This window comes from Tachypleus tridentatus, chromosome 13 (genome assembly GCF_004210375.1).
Source record: "Tachypleus tridentatus isolate NWPU-2018 chromosome 13, ASM421037v1, whole genome shotgun sequence".
Lineage (NCBI taxonomy): Eukaryota > Metazoa > Arthropoda > Merostomata > Xiphosura > Limulidae > Tachypleus > Tachypleus tridentatus.
The window spans coordinates 97,297,936-97,314,389 of NC_134837.1; the positions used below are offsets into that span (position 1 = coordinate 97,297,936).

The 16,454-nt window shown below is 32.7% G+C and overlaps 1 protein-coding gene and 1 pseudogene across 2 annotated transcripts in view; both read left to right on the forward strand.

The window, feature by feature from the left end:
* LOC143239210 (proliferation-associated protein 2G4-like) overlaps positions 1-2,314 on the forward strand; it is a 32,839-nt pseudogene extending 30,525 nt beyond the window's left edge. Inside the window, exons 10-11 of the transcript XR_013021062.1 lie at positions 131-135; positions 738-2,314. The product of XR_013021062.1 is annotated as a proliferation-associated protein 2G4-like (transcript). The remainder of the gene's footprint in view (positions 1-130; positions 136-737) is intronic.
* Positions 2,315-12,961: 10,647 nt separating this feature from the next.
* Positions 12,962-16,454, forward strand: part of LOC143239212 (uncharacterized) — a 72,296-nt gene continuing 68,803 nt past the window's right edge. The window contains exon 1 of the mRNA XM_076480103.1: positions 12,962-13,260. Coding sequence (XP_076336218.1) covers positions 13,098-13,260 — 163 coding nt within the window. The 5' untranslated portion in view covers positions 12,962-13,097. The remainder of the gene's footprint in view (positions 13,261-16,454) is intronic.

Consider the following 16,454-nt stretch of genomic DNA (forward strand, 5'->3'; position numbering starts at 1 on the left):
TGTGTTTTGTTATAGTCCAGTATGGATATTTTTCTGTGAATTTCTGTTTTGAATTGTGTGTCAGTTCTTGCAATATTGAGGCTGAGAAATGTTATTTGGTTAGTTTACTTGTGTTTACAGGTGTATGAAGTTAACGTGGTTGAAAAAAAAAATAAGTGTGTATCCAGCTGTTGTATTGACACCATATCTGTACCAGTATAGTGGTGAGTGTAAGGCTGAATTGATCACTTGTGATTCGATCTACGTCATGAAAATGTTGGCTAGAACTAGTGGCATGTGATTGCCCATATTTAAGCCATTTATTTGTAGGTCAGTTTTCAAACATTTTTCTTTTTTAACCTGAAGATGATCTCAAAAGGTCGAAACATTGTTCTTTACTTTATTTTAAAAGTTATGTTACCCACATTGGGTAAATATAAGTATTTGGTCCATTTTCGATGCAAATATTAAGAGTTTTATATAAAAGATGAAAACTTGTATTACTCATTGTGATAATGTTAATCTTTAACATATAAAGCTAATGTTATTGTTAGGTTTTTAAAGCTACATTGTTTTATGTGGTTGATTTGAATAGATAATGTGTTATAAGTATATGAACATGTTTTAGTAAAAGTAAAGGAATTTATTTTTCACTGATTCATTGAATATGTATATCAAATCCAGGTAATATTATTTATAATAATTAATCTATTTGTTTTGCTATTGCACATATACATACTTTTCTGTTCTATCTTTAGGGCCTTGGAAAATGAAAAGAAGGCCAGGATGGGTGTGGTAGAATGTGTTAATCATAAATTAATAGAACCCTTCACAGTTTTATATGAAAAGGAAGGCTTGTTGATCACTATATACTATTTTTTTTAAAATTTATTGATTGTGGAAATTTAGTATAATCATATTTGTTCTATAAAAGATACTTAAGAATAAAAAATCATTATTAGATTATTATTGTGTCAAAATTTTGAGAAAAAGAATTTTTGGAATTACGTAAGTTGAACATGTGTTTTAAACCTTAAAGCAATTTATGCCATTAGAAATCTCCCTGTCTCTCTCTGTAACCATCTTGTTTATTTCAACTTTTGAAGGTTTTAGTTCAGGCCACCAGTCATATAACCATTTCAACATAGGCTTGGTCCTTGTGGTCGACCTTGTTACCCTTTTGTGCTTGTTACAGTTTTCATTCGATTACTTTTAAATTAGTAAGCATGTATTCACAAAATTTAGCAGATTATCAGTAAACATTTCAAGGCTTCTATATGCAAATTTTTAGATGTTTTTTATCAACTCTTGATGTTTGTTAAATAATGTTTTTCTCATCGCTTTTTATTTTTACATGTTGCCAATCTAACATCGATTTTAACTTATTTTGCCATAATATCACAAAATGTTTTTGCCAACGTTTTAGAATAAAGACGATTTTGTTTTTGTATTTAAGCCCAACAACCTAATGTATAAGTTACAGGAGACCAAACAATTTGTGAAGACAAATCAAACAGCTGAGGTTAATCACATCGTTAATAACTGAAGTAATGAACATTGTGCGACATAAATTAAGCTTGTAAAACATCTCAAAATTTAAATAAAAATGTAAACGAAATTTGACTTTCACAACTTTTACCCGTGTTTAAGAGTTTAAGTACAAATAGAATTATTGAAATTAGTTAAATTCATAAACACATTTAAAGGTTTGATAATACACGTGTTGCACCCAAGCTTGAGCCTTACTTCGGGTCTTGATATCGCAAGTACAGTGAAACAAATACAGATTTCGTTCAAGAGAAAGTAAGAATACGTTTCAGGTTAGTCATAGGTAAATATTTACGGTTAATCGTCGTGTAAAAATCAAGTTTGTTGTACAACACAAGACTGTATGAACATACTTCATTGGGTAAACTATCTATAGTCTTCCGCTGAGACAACTCTAAGTCTACTAATTTAGAAAAATAAAATTAAAAGTTCGATTCTCCTCGGTGGCAACAGCAGAAAGCCAAATGTGGCTTTGATATATAAAAAAAATACACACATGCAAACTATCTAAAAGCCTCTAATACTCGTTAACACAAAAATATTAATCTATAAATTACTACCAACAAAGGATCAAGTGATTCTATCCAGATCTACGTAACACACTGTTTAAACAATGTTTAAAAACTTGCATGTAGAATCGAACGTTTCACCACTTTCTGTATATCCCTACTAATTGTGAATCGATATAAATTATTTATAATATTAACGTTTGCCATTTTACTTGTATATGACAGCTAATAATATTTGTAAATATTTCTTATGATATTAAAACTATGATCTACATGCACTGATGTCTTGATAAGATTTATTATATTGTTTTTAAATACCTTTGATGCAGTGCAAGACATTCCTGTTTAGAACAAAACAAACATGTCTAATAAAATAGAAAAATGAAGAGTTTCGGGGCGAGTTAAAAATTGCAACTGAAAATATGTTTGCCTAAAAGAGGAGGTAATAGAAAGAATTATCCACAAATACTAGATGTTTTTTTTGTGTGTGAAGCGTCAACTTCTGTCAGCTACATATCGCTCATGACCATATCTCTTTAAAATATATATGTAATTTTGTTTGTTATTCAAAATAATGTCAACATTTATAGAGGTAATGAATTTGGCTAAACGGCTTGTTCGTAGTTGAGCACAAAACTGCACGATGGGCCACCACGGATATCGAACCAGGATTCTAAAGTTGTAAGTCCACAGTTTTGAGGGCTGGCTAAAAATCTAAATAAAACTATAAAATATTTTAAAATTTAACATTTATATTTTTTCACTTTCTTTCACAAAGGTCGAGTTTTAGTAATTTCATAAAAGATCAAAAAGTACCCTTAGTTAAAAAGACTTTCGAATATAAAACTGAACAAATCACTATACTTTTACAGCAGAAATAATTATTCAAAGAATAATTATGCACGTTATAACACGACTTTCTATGACATGGACAATAAATTAAAGGTTCTACTGTGTTCTTCCACTTCAGTTCTTGACTTTGCTTCAGATTCAATACGTTAGACTTTATTAGAATGATTGTATTTGTACTAAAGCAACGTATCTGATACGTTTAATTAAATATTTTATGCTTACGTATGAAATTTGTTATAACATATCTGGTTTTGTATTTACGATCTAATGTGTGAATACTAACTATTTTATTAATTCTTACCAAAGTACTTTTAATTACAAAATGTAAAATTTTGATTGTGTTTAAATTTGATAAGCCTATAACAGAACAATTAAGTTTACTGTTTGACTTATAAAGTTGTTGATCTTTTAAGTGTAATTAAAACAAATCACATAGAGTTATTATTTAAAAATACATTTATTTTAACTATAGAAAATATAAACATATTAATACCGTTCGTTCACCTGATTTTTAGTAAAGTATTTTTAGTTTTTGCAATTGAGACGTTCAGTCTTAAAAATAACGGATCCATTAAATGAAGCCTATGAATCGATATTACTCTTTGTTCTTTTGATGATTAGAAATGCTACTAACGTTACAAACACAGTCTCTTACCATTTCAATGCATATTTGACTGTTTTAACGTGTTTCAGAATAAATGGCATACGTATAATACTAGAATTTGGTGATTCGATCCCTGCCGATGACACAACTCACGTAACCCATTGTGCAGCTTTGTGCCGAACCAAACAAACATATCAAATACCTAAATACTATTACTAAAGTCAAAAGGCTCACCGGTTTATAAATTTTACAATATGCCAAAGACTGAATACAGAAAGTAGTGCAGCGAGTTAGCTGAACTGATTATAGCGTCCGATAACTAAGAAATTCCTTCGTCCCGATAGAAAATATTGCTGAAGAGAGACTGATGTACAGAAAAAGATGCTTTAAAATGAGATATAAAGGTTAGATATATTTCACATAAACCAACAAGTGCAGATAAATAACAAAAACTATATCTGAACAGCCAAAAGTTTTGTTTCCCTTTTTTTCTTTTTGCAGTTTGAAACGTAGTAATAACTTCAAACACAGATCAGAAACAAATACTTAAATATTTTGATTTTACTATCGTTTTTTATTTCTCTGACCCAAATATCGTGTGAACCCGGGTTTGTTTTAAACTTGAACGATTATATAAGCAAATAAAGACCACAGGAGCGACCCGTGGCACACTTCTATGGTATTCACGGTTGTATACTGAATGCACACCTCTACAATTATAAAGATTTATACAGTTTACTGTATTTTAGCATAGAAGAATAGTAAAAAAATATTTTAATTTTTTTTATTACCAAGAAACATGAAACTCTTCTTTTCTATGCGGCGTTTCACTAGCTTTCCTATTAAAAACACATGCGCACACACTTGGATAAGATAAATAATAATACCAACGTGCACATCTTTAGAGTCCACTTAGTGTGTGTGCACAATTTCAGGTTTAAAGGTGTTTAAACACTTTCACACACAGACCCACTCTATTATTATTATTAGTATAGAAAATAGTATTTTTAATTTTCTGTATTAGTCTAAGGATAGTTATTTATCGTTATTTATGTTTTCGATTTGTTTGTTTGTTTGTAGTTAAGCACATAACTACAAAATAGTCTAATTGTATTGTGCACACTATTAATTTCCAAACCTCGTTTCTAGTGTTATGAGTTCACAGTCTTCTTCCTGTGTTTTCACCGCAGACTATGTGTTTTAACAGAGACGCCGTCTTTAAAGCTAGATGTGTGTTTTTCGTCTCGTCTTTCTCCTCACAACTTCATGTTTTCATGAGGATGCAAAGGCTCTCCGTTCACTTTGAATGTTTAACCCAGTGTCTGTTTTCTATGGCGCGTTTTTAGTTTTACATCAGAATGTTTCTCCTTTTTGCCCTCACACGTGAAAAGTATTTTTCGTTGTGATCTGTCTCATATAGAAATCTAATCAGATCAATACATATATTTTAATAGTTGATTCTCTTAACTTAAACAGTAATCCCAAAGAGCTTTGTTCTATTATTGTTTCATATGTAAAGCATTTAAAGAGCTTCACCTTAATTTTCCGAGGCACTTCTCATGTTTTTAATTGTTTTTGTTTTTAAATTAATATTGTTTAATGTTCCATGTATAATAAATATTTATGTTGTCTCTTATGAGTCTGGCTTAGTATCTTCAATTCTCAATAACGTCATGTCCATGAAAAGAGAAAGTTTGGTGCCATTGTTAGGATTTAGTTTGAATGAGAACACAGAAATATAGGCATTCTATCAATGGAATTTATTAAGAAGTAGTTGGTAATGTCTTCAGCATTTCTAGGAGACAATATAATTTATAATTTTCCATCTTACTAAATAAATGCTTTTATGAGACAGGCTAAAAGGCATGATTTGTAGAGGAGATTTACCTAATGATCAGTGTAGAAAAGAGACAAGATCAAAACAACAAGATTAAGTTTCATGAGTGGATACGGTTTGTTCTGAACTGTGGGTGAGGTAACAGAACAAGAAAGATATTGTTGATGAGTTGATACTGATCAGTATATATTGCCATGAGAAGTGGTTACTGGATAAATATAAGTTCGTTTCAGATGTTTTGTTCTGAGGTGTTTTTTGTGTTAGACAAGACAACTGATTATACATTTTCTTTGGAACAAACGGTACACGTCAGAAAAGCCTAAAGGCACATCTCATATTTGCAGAAATAAAGATATCAGGTTGCACTCATCAACTGTAAAAAAGAACTGGAACAGTTTATTTTAGATTTCAGCAAGAATACTTTGTTGCAAAATCAACTGACATACAGCTAAAACGTTTTGGTTATATACTTCCATGACACCAAGACTTGAATGAGACTATTGATAAGATACTGTTGTAGAAAAATATACGACTTAGAAGATTTTCCTGCTGATACCCACAAGCTTCGTTGACTATATTGGACTCCAAGACAACGTTTAGAGACAAATGTTTCAAAAATCTGCTGAGCGAACTCATGAAATATCACATGACTGGAAAATTATATTTTTTAAATCTTTATAGCAGGGGTTCCCAACCTTTTGGCACTCGCGACTCCCTACCTAAAAGTTTGAAACCCAAGTGACCCCCTACTTAGGGCTTACTATTAGCAGCTTAATTTTTCTTTTATTTTCTGTGAAGGAGAGGGAAAGAAACATGTAAAAAAAATATTTAAAAATTCTGTAATTATTTATTAGCAAATTAAATTACATTGGTACAACCTGAATTCACAAAAAGAACATATATTTCTTAAAATAATATTAACATATGTTTGAATAGTTATCCAACCCAGCTAGTGAGATGCCTGATGTTGCATTTCAGCAGCAAGCTTTGAAATTCGTGGCCGAACGTTTGTTAGAGCCAGTTTCATGTCATCTCCAACATCCAATCTGTTCCTATTCTTTGTTTTTATATTGACAAGAGTGGAAAATCCTGCCTCACACAAATAGGTAGAAGCAAATGGAACAAGGACACGTAAAGCTATCATGCTGACTTTGGAGTATGACTGATACATAGCGCACCAGAACTGAGTCACGGATTTCACCTTGAAGAGATCACGAGCTGAAGAGTCGTTCCTTAGATACAGAAATTCATCTTGGATATCATCTGGGATGCTGGATACATCAAGTTCAGTACAAAATGGGTTCCTTACCAGGGCCTCCTGTTCCTGTGATAGCTCAGGGAAGTAACGCTCGACTTCCTTTTCTAGAGACTGAAGATGTTCGGTAATCTCATCCTTGAGGAACTGATCCAGTTGGAACTGAGACTCATCCGTCACTCCACAAAGTTTTTCAAACATAGCGATGTTTCCAAGATTGGTTTTCCGACGCCAGTTCTGCAGTTTGGAAACAAAGGCCCGAAGACTATCTTGAAAAAGGAGAACATGTGTTTCCCTTCCTTGAAGCTTCAAGTTGAGCTTGTTCAGCTGGTCAAAAATGTCGGCTAGGTACGCAACCCTTTTATTTCATGCTTCATCTTCGAAGTGAGCTACAATATCTTTCCTTTCTTGAGTCTCAAGGAATAGCTTTATTTCATCTTTCATTTCAAAGACACGATTAATAACGTTTCCTTTCGACAACCAACGTACTGCTGTGTAGAAGAGAAGGACTTCGTGGTCAGCATTCGTGTTTTTGCATAGTTCTTTGAATAGGCGAGTGTTGAGTCTTCACATAATTTACAATTTTGATTACAGATTCAAGCACTTCCTACAGAGAGGCAGGGAGAGTCTTACTGGCGAGAGCATATCGGTGAATCATGCAGTGGATGCCCTTTGCTTGAGGTGCTAGCTTCTTCACTCTCGACTGGAATCCTGATTTCGATCCCAGCATAGCCGGTGCTCCATCCGTACAAACCCCACACACGTTTTCCCATTGAAGATCGTCGTCTTGAAAAAAGTTGTAACTTTTTCCATGACATCATCAGCATTTGTTGTGGTTTCAAGTGCACTGCAGAATAAGAATTCGTCTTTGATGTCACCAGAATTAATGTATCTCACGAAGACAAGCGACTGAGAACATGAACTTACATCTGTTGACTCGTCGAGCTGAAAGGGGAACCCTTGATTTCAGTCAAAACCTGTTCCTTCACATCCATAGACATTTTAGAAATGCGCCTCTGTATAGTATTATTTGACAGGGATACTTGCTGCATCTTCTTTGCACTGGCTTCTCCAAGAATAAGATTTACTGCTTTCATCATGCAGGGTTTAAGAAGTGTTTCTCCAATCGTGTGAGGCTTTTTTTGTTTAGCAATTTCGAATGCAATCTCATATGAAGCTTCCACTACGGCTGCACTCTGCTGCTGAAACGACCCACTTCTATCGATTCTTTGGCTTTTAAGACACCGTTCATGCCGTTTGAAGAAATCCAAAGAAATTCTTTGCGTGTTCTGGATGTTTCGTCTCGAGATGACGCTTGAGATTTGATGGTTTCATTGACTCTGCACTCAGAACAGCATGGCACAAAACACACTGTGATTTCTCGATGCCGTCGTTGGCGAGCACAGTGGTGAAGTCAATGTTGAGGTAGCATTCTGAGTATCTGCGCCGTTTAGCCATGGACACAACTCACCTCTACTGCTTACTTATATCCTTGTTAAAATAAAATAAAAATGTTGAATAATGAACGCTTTGGCAACTGTAGATCTTACACTGACTACTTGTGGGGGGGTGCAGGTAATGATGGGATAAGTATTGGGAGGGAAGGGAGCGTGGCCATTCGCACGATTCGTCATCCACCAATCAGCAACGGACATGTGACTCACGTGCCGACAGCGAGCACACACACACTTAATCACAGCTAAACAGACACACAAGCATACGTACATGCGCGTGCACTCACATACTCGCTACTCACTAGTACACACATACATACAGTTGCAGACACATTCACACAGGCACATTCACTCACATGCACGCATACATACACCCATAATATCACCTAATGACATTGAACTAACGTAGCACACGTTTTGCTTTGCACCGAAACAAAAAAAAATGTAAGAGCATGAAAATGTAATTGATGAAATAAAATTAATGTTATCCCAAGCTACTTCTAACAAGGCTACGCGACTCCCCTGCCAAGGCTTTGCGACCCCCCTGCGGGGTCGCGACCTACCGGTTGGGAACCCCTGCTTTATAGCATCAGTGCTTATAATAGAGAAGTCCAAACAGTAACTAAGTTGTGAGAGCGGGAAAGTCTGAAGTCATTATTCAATGATTCACCTGTTGTACATCTTCTTGGAGCTTCATTAGTTTAGAGGGTTTGGAATAAATCAAAGATTCTTTGACTATAAAATACACAAAGTATCGCAAATCAGCTAATTTAACAGGCTTAGAATACCTGTCAAATTTGGAAAACAAGTGAGAAAATAACATAAAATAATCTTAAATAGACACAGAAAGAAGCAGGGTAGAATAATAGTTATAATGCTAACTTTTAATCATGACAGCTGAATTATGTTTCTCACAGATAAGTGGGAGGACAATACAATTCCATTACAGCTGTTTGTAAGTCAGTTGTATTTGTCTGTAGTAAGCACAAAACTACACAATAGACTATCCTTGCTCTGCCAACCACTTGTATCAAAACCCAATTTCTAGCGTTGTAAGTTTGTAGACATACTGCTGTGCTACTTATACACATTGTAAATGAGCGAAACGAATGTTCACTGTGTTTTCTAATTGGTTTGTTTTGAATTTCTTGCAAAGCTACACGAGAGCTATCTGCGCTAGCCGTCCCTAATTTAGCAGTGTAAGACTAGAGGGAAGGTAGCTAGTCATCACCACTCACCACCAACTCTTGGGCTACTCTTTTACCAACGAATAGTGGGATTGACGGTCACATTATTATACCCCCACGGCTGAAAGGAAGAGCATGTTTGGTACGACGGGAATTCGAACCCGCGACCCTCAGATTACGAGTCGAACACTAGCTCACCTGGCCATGCTGGGCTCTTTCTTGAATGTAATTACAATAAGTACATAAACATGTTATGTGTAGATACCTCACATTATTGCGTGTGTATATATATATAGTTTCCAATCCAGAGATGGAGTAAAAATGACTTACAATAATTTATAACACAAATTATTATATAACAACGCTAGTGATTGTCATTACAGTACGGTAAACATTATTGCACTTATCAAATATAAAATAAAGTCCAATCAATTATTCGATTTAGCAATCTGAGTTATACAGGTTTCAGGAAATATCACCCTTCTTCAGTAAACCTGGAAAAAGGCAACTCGAAACCAAAAGAAACCAGGTTTCTTATGAGGAAAAATAAGATGATACATAATAAATCGAATAGTAAGTTGCGCTTCATATTTATCGTAAAGAGTTTTAAAATTTACCATAATGAACAAGCTGCACAAATGTTACATAAAAGTAAATGTGGCTTCATTGTTTTGGGTAAAAGACAGTTAAACATATACACATAGTATCGTGCTTGTTTATTACCGTTTCAGTTTCTGCTAAATGTTGTTCGTCTATGAGACACATTTGTTAAAGAAACTAAAACATCAGTGTATATTCTTTATAAAAATAGAGACTAGGTAAAAATGTGTGTGTGTTTTCTTATAGCAAAGCCACATCGGCTATCTGCTGAGTCCACCGAGGGAAATCAAACCCCTGATTTTAGCATTATAAATCCATAGACTTACCACTGTACTCGCGGGAAACAGGTAAAAGCGAATTGTTTGAAAAATTGTGGTGTTTGAGAAATTAGCATAACAATTTAGGACAAACAAACCTGGGTATTATTTGTAATAGCCAACAATTTAAGTGCGTATTTATTTAATCTTTTTATTTTATTATTAGAAAGAACTTTCATGGTTTTCCTACTTTCTAGTTCAGTTTGTAAAACTAGGTTCTTTCCGTGCAACAAATGGTACTACGTGTAATAGTTAAGAGGACCAGAACTGTTTTTATTAGAATAATTGTTATTTTTGTTTTTGAATTTTGCGCAAAGTTACACCAGGGCTATCTGCGCTATCCATCCCTAATTTAGCAGTGTAAGACTAGAGAGAAGGCAGCTAGTCATCACCACCAACCCCAATTCTTTTACCAACGAATAGTGGGATTGATCGTAACGTTATATCGTCCCCACGGAAGAAAGGGCGAGCATGTTTGGTGTGACGGAAATTTGAAATCGCTAGACCATTATCAGGAAAAAGAACAATAGTTTCAAGAAGAACTGTTCTATAAAGATGTTTGATAAATATTTATATTTAACGCATATATAAAAGTAACCTATTGTATAAATTAATTGTCATTGAAAATCTTTATACGTCCTAAGACTGCCCAATTATTCTACAAATTACCTCTGTTCGATTATTTGTAATTTTTTTTTTATATTTAGAACAGAAGATTCATGAGATGTTATTAGATGACAAAACTTATATAAGTTTATTATCGGATGATTATATTTTACAGCGATATGAACTCTCATCAACCCAGACGGGTTATCTTCAGGAAATATTATAAGAAAGACCTTAATATAAATTTAAGGAGAGGGAATGTATTGAGCAGAGTTTTAAATTTAAGTGCGTATTTATTTAATCTTTTTATTTTATTATTAGAAAGAACTTTCATGGCTTTCCTACTTTCTAGTTCAGTTTGTAAAACTAGGTTCTTTGAGTTTTATTTTTCTTCCGTAACCAAGGGATTAAATGTGAATGTAGCGAAAAACTAAATTTATTTCTGAATTTTTATGCCTTTCAAAATCATGCTTATACGTTTTCACCTTATGGTTGTAAATTTTCCATGTCTTTGAGACGAAGAACCTAAATATTTAACATAAATATATTATTTTAATGTAAATATATTTTCTTAATATTTATAAAACAACCTACATCTATAACCAGTTCATCAATACTTAATTAAAAAAGAACGAACCACATATAACCAAAATGGATATATAGATAAATATCTAATGTAAAATAAATTGTAGAAAGGCCAAATAACATATAAGCACTAAAATTTTAGAGACTGAAATATTCTTATTAATACCACTTATTAAACACGTTTCTACACGGTGGTGTGAGCGTGTGTGCCACTAAAAAATTGAGACAAGCACCTATTATTTAAAAATGATTGGCTAGAATCTCTACAACATGACCAGTAAAAATAAGTAGAAAACGGTTTTAAATTCACGTTTTTCATCCTTATAATTAAGAACTTCCAGTAAATTACATTTCATTGTTTAAAATTGATGATGAAGTAATATTTTGCGATGCACGCTTTAGTGTATTGATTACATTTGTCTAACTTCCTATTAGACAAATAGTCTAATGCTTATGCTTATGTGTGCTTATGCACACTTAAAACGCCATTTCATATAAAATATATCGTTTTATCTTTAAAACTCTGATATTAATAAAATAAAACCCAAGATACACCGTTGATGCCTGTTCTATTTTTAGATTATTTTATATACGAGGTATCTAGGTTTATTTAGAATCTAATGAAAGTTATGACTGATTAAAATTTCAAAGTATTTCCTTATGTTTTTAGTATAAAGATCTTATTAATGACAGTGAGTTAGAATTTTACGTCTTTTATTGTTTATTTGAACTTATGCAAAGAGTATAGAGTAGTCTCTACGTACTCTGAAGAGACTTTTAGTGTGATTTAATTAATTAATCAAGAAACAGGCTTCATAATTAAATTTTACATGTATAAGGAGTGCATATTTACTGAGCACAAAGCTTGCAATTTTAATATGTAGCATAGTTAAATTAACTTAACTTTTTTCCTATATTCTGTCATGTAACGCTTCTCATAAAGTTTCTGTTATTTATATATTTTGTACAGTCTGAATTACTAAGTATTTAACTCTCTTTTGAATTTAAAAACAAAACAAAACCAGTCACGATGGAAAATATACATCCTAGTTTTTATACGACTGGCACATGTCTAGTCAGTTCTTCAATTTACTAAAAAAAAAAAGCTAGCAGTTACAACCAATCTCCTAAATAAATTCAATAAATGATTTCGATGGCTGAACCTACAGTTTTAGAATATGAAACAAAATAGTCATAAATTATTCTTCTATCAAAGAACACTTTTATGCAAATTATTAAGACCGAAAAATAAAACAAGGGTTGATTATGTTAGTTTTTATGAATACACCCAAAGATGTCTTCACTATCCTGTACCAGATGTCAGCACTAAGGTTATTGTAAGAATTTTCTGGATACCTGAGATCAAGATACATTGCATAAAAAAAAGAAAAAGATCTCTACCTAAATGAAAACACAGTAATTTTCAGTTCAACTGCATACTTGTAAATGTAACGAAAATTCGTGTCTTTTAAACCTTATCAATCTATTTTCTCTCTCTAAAATAGTAAAAATCGATAGACTTATCTGTTGCATAGTCACGGGGACCATAAACTGTTATCGATTATTAGATTGCTACAGGCATGTTGATGATGAAGGTCCGTAAGATGGCGCTATAAGAAACCAGGGATGCTAAAGAGTCTGAAACTAGTACGTATCAAGGGAAGGTGATGAGCCAGGTTCTGTGATATTTCTACATTTTCGTTTAATTTGGGGTTACACATCGACTTGTGTCGTAAACTAAAGACAACCATATGCGGTAGCCGTATGCAGCTTGGAGGATTAGTGGGGTTGGCCTTTTTGGACGTCACGTTGGCCTTCTTTTGTTCGAGAACTGAAGCTTGGCTTTTGCCGACTGGTCGGAACCCGAAAATCCCGTTGAAGCGCAGGATTGCCAGCTTGGAAATTAATGTCACCGACGAAGATGAAGGTATGTTGTTCATAAGATAAGCAACTCTAGAGACGTCAAGGAGACGGTAAGAAAATTTTTTCTGACACTTTAGTTTTCCTATGCATAACCATCTTTATTTCATGGTAAGTAAACCAGTCTTTAAAGAAAAAGAAAACTATATATGAATTTTATAAATAATTTATAAAAAGTGCTTTTCACTGTGTAAGAGTGAAAGTGAGAAATATTTAGTCAGAGCCAATGTAATCAAGAAATTTACTGCAGCGAAATTAACAGTCAGAAGCAAACGATATAACGTTATCAAAGCTTAAAGAGTTCAACAATGTAGAAACATTAAAGTTGGTTAAATTTTTTAAGTTAATAGCTTCATTTAATAATTCCTTTTTTCACAATAATTTGTTCTAAACTTGGCAAAAAGAAGTAAATTAATAACAAACGAATTTTCAATTTGATACATACAGATATATATTTAATGACAGAAGTATTAATATAATAGATATTAATACCTACCTTTTATAAAATTAATTTAATCAATGTTTTTTATGTTTTTCAACTTTAACATATGAGATTATTTAATTTGATTTACATTTCATTTACTTTTTATAAGAACATTAACATCCTGCAGAACATTTTAGTTCGATTGTTTAATAAAATTTACACTTACCGTCTCAAATACTATGACGAAAGTTTTTTATCTGAAACTTTAATTGTATGTAGACTCACTTATTTTGTAAATAGGTAAAAAAATACTAATGAAAAAGTATAAACAAAAGAAATGCTAGTTGCAACCACGTACTGGTAACGCTTTGTCTACAGGGGAAGAAAAAGTTAAAGCAAAGTGTTACAACGAATTTTCTTGTTGGCGTTTTTGATCAACATCTAACAATAGAAATAGGTTTTGTTTTCACAATGATAAATACACAAAGTTTACCGTTACAATTTTTGATAACTGAATAAAAATGGATACTAGATTAAGATTACGTTCCTCAAGGCTTCATTTTTAAAGACTTCGCAATCCTAAAATAACCACAAATGTTAGTATATATATTAAAGAGTAATTATGAGGGTTGTTAAAGTGCACATTTTCTGTTGTTCTTTTAGAGTGTTAAATACATTGTCTCTAGAGTTTATCTGAGACTCCAACAGGTTTAGTGTGTGTTAAAATAAAGACTAAGTGGTATGCCTCTACTTCGTTCAGTCAATCAATATTTCTCATGTTCGTCGTCTTCTAAGCTTTTACAGTTACTGGAGTTTCACTGTAACCTGCTGCTGACCTTTGAATTTTTTAGGTCGAGACCTTTTTGAGATTTAATTGCAGAAATGTTGGTGGGCTTGAAACTGTTAAAAGCATTTAACTGCTGTAATTCAGAAAAAAAAAGGTTAATTAGTCTTTTGTCATAAGAGAACTTTGAAATACTTGGAATTTACTTTATTTGTACAAGCATCTTCAGAGAATGTTTTATGCAACATTTATAAACAAATTTCCTACAATTACTCATACCGAGAGCTATTATTTTTCTTAATGTTAACTCTAATCATGGTACTGAACGTGTTCAAGTATAAAACATAGTTAAAAAAAATAACGTTTTCTAGAGTAGTAGCTTCAGTCTATCGAAAATATTTGCTTCAATTATTTTACTGACCACAAAGTACCCCAATAGTCAGATAATTTAATTGATGAGTCTTTTATAGAATTAATCATACAAACGGCGTTTAATTAATTAGTTTAGTACACAAACAATCTTTATTTTTAGGAAACCTAAAACTATTCATCAGCCACAAGTTTCGTCACTTTATATCCATCCGGGCATCAAATTAGTGTTCCGTAGAATACGAAAGTTTTAGAATTTATAAAATTTTGACAAAAAGTTTAAATATACATATGTTTTCTAGTTTTCAACATAATATTATTAATCAAATGTTTATAATTTTCCTTTGTATTATTTTACACCACAATTTATCGTGTATTTTCCAAATGGTACAACGCTTATCTCTCTTTTTCTGACCTTTTTCTGGCTTCATGTTGTACTTCGATTTACGGTACATTTCAGCTGAATATACTAAACACTTGAGCTCAACTAACACGAAAATTTATTTTGGGTTAGACTATTTATTCTTGAGATATGCGGTGGAACGCTCTGTTTAGAAACGACCGTGCTAATAAATTTACCGGAAATATGTTTATTAATAGTTAAGTACCTTATAAATAATATAAATAAAGAACCTTAACATTCGTTTGTTGATCGTGCTTACTCCTGAATATAACGAATAAGAAAAAAAATGTTAACATCTTTTTTAACTCTTCTTTATCGAGACGGGGCCTGAAATGAACAGGTGGTCATGGGGCTCAGCTCGCAATCTGCTGGTTGCGTGTTTCGAGTTGTATTCGAAAAGTTGTGTTTCATAATCTGTAAACAGAAATAAGAATACTTATTTAAACTGTAAGAAGCAGTTATCTTTTTCTATATAATAATACTGTGTATATGAGATTTTAAAATATTCATTGAAAAACTAGTTAAACAAATCTTTTATGAAAAATTTTGGTACAGAAAGTTTGAATAATTTATGTTTCTTATCCAAATTCGGCTTTACTTTAAGACTGCATTTTCAAAATTTAAATTACCGATATGACGTGTGATAGTTTTTTTTAATTTTGCACAAAGCTACGCGAGATCTATTTGCTCTAGCCGTCCTTAATTTAGATGTATAAGGCTAGAGGGAAGGCGGCTAGTCATCACCATCCACTGTCAACGCTTGGGCTACTCTTTCACTAAATAATAGTGGGATTGACTATGAAATTGTAACGTTCTCACTGCTGAGAGGATGAGTATGTTTGATGTGATGGGAAGTCGAACCCGCTACCCTCAGACATATGACGTGCGATATTTTGAAAAATTAACCAAAATTGGAGAAGTTGAAATCAAATCACAAGGTTTGAAATAAACCGACACAATTTATTATAATTTGAAAAAAGTTAAACAACAACGTGCTACTTAATTTCTGTGATGCATACCGCAGTATAGAAAATATATTGATACCAAAAATAAACGACCTTATAATACCATAGTGTTCTTGTTATTTAACTAAACACTGAACATTTCACTTTTCAGTTTCTTCAGGAGCGTTCATTAAAACACAAGCTGAAACTGTCAGTAGAAATCTTTACTACTCAATCACAAGCTGAAACTGTCAGTAGAAATCTTTACTACTCAATC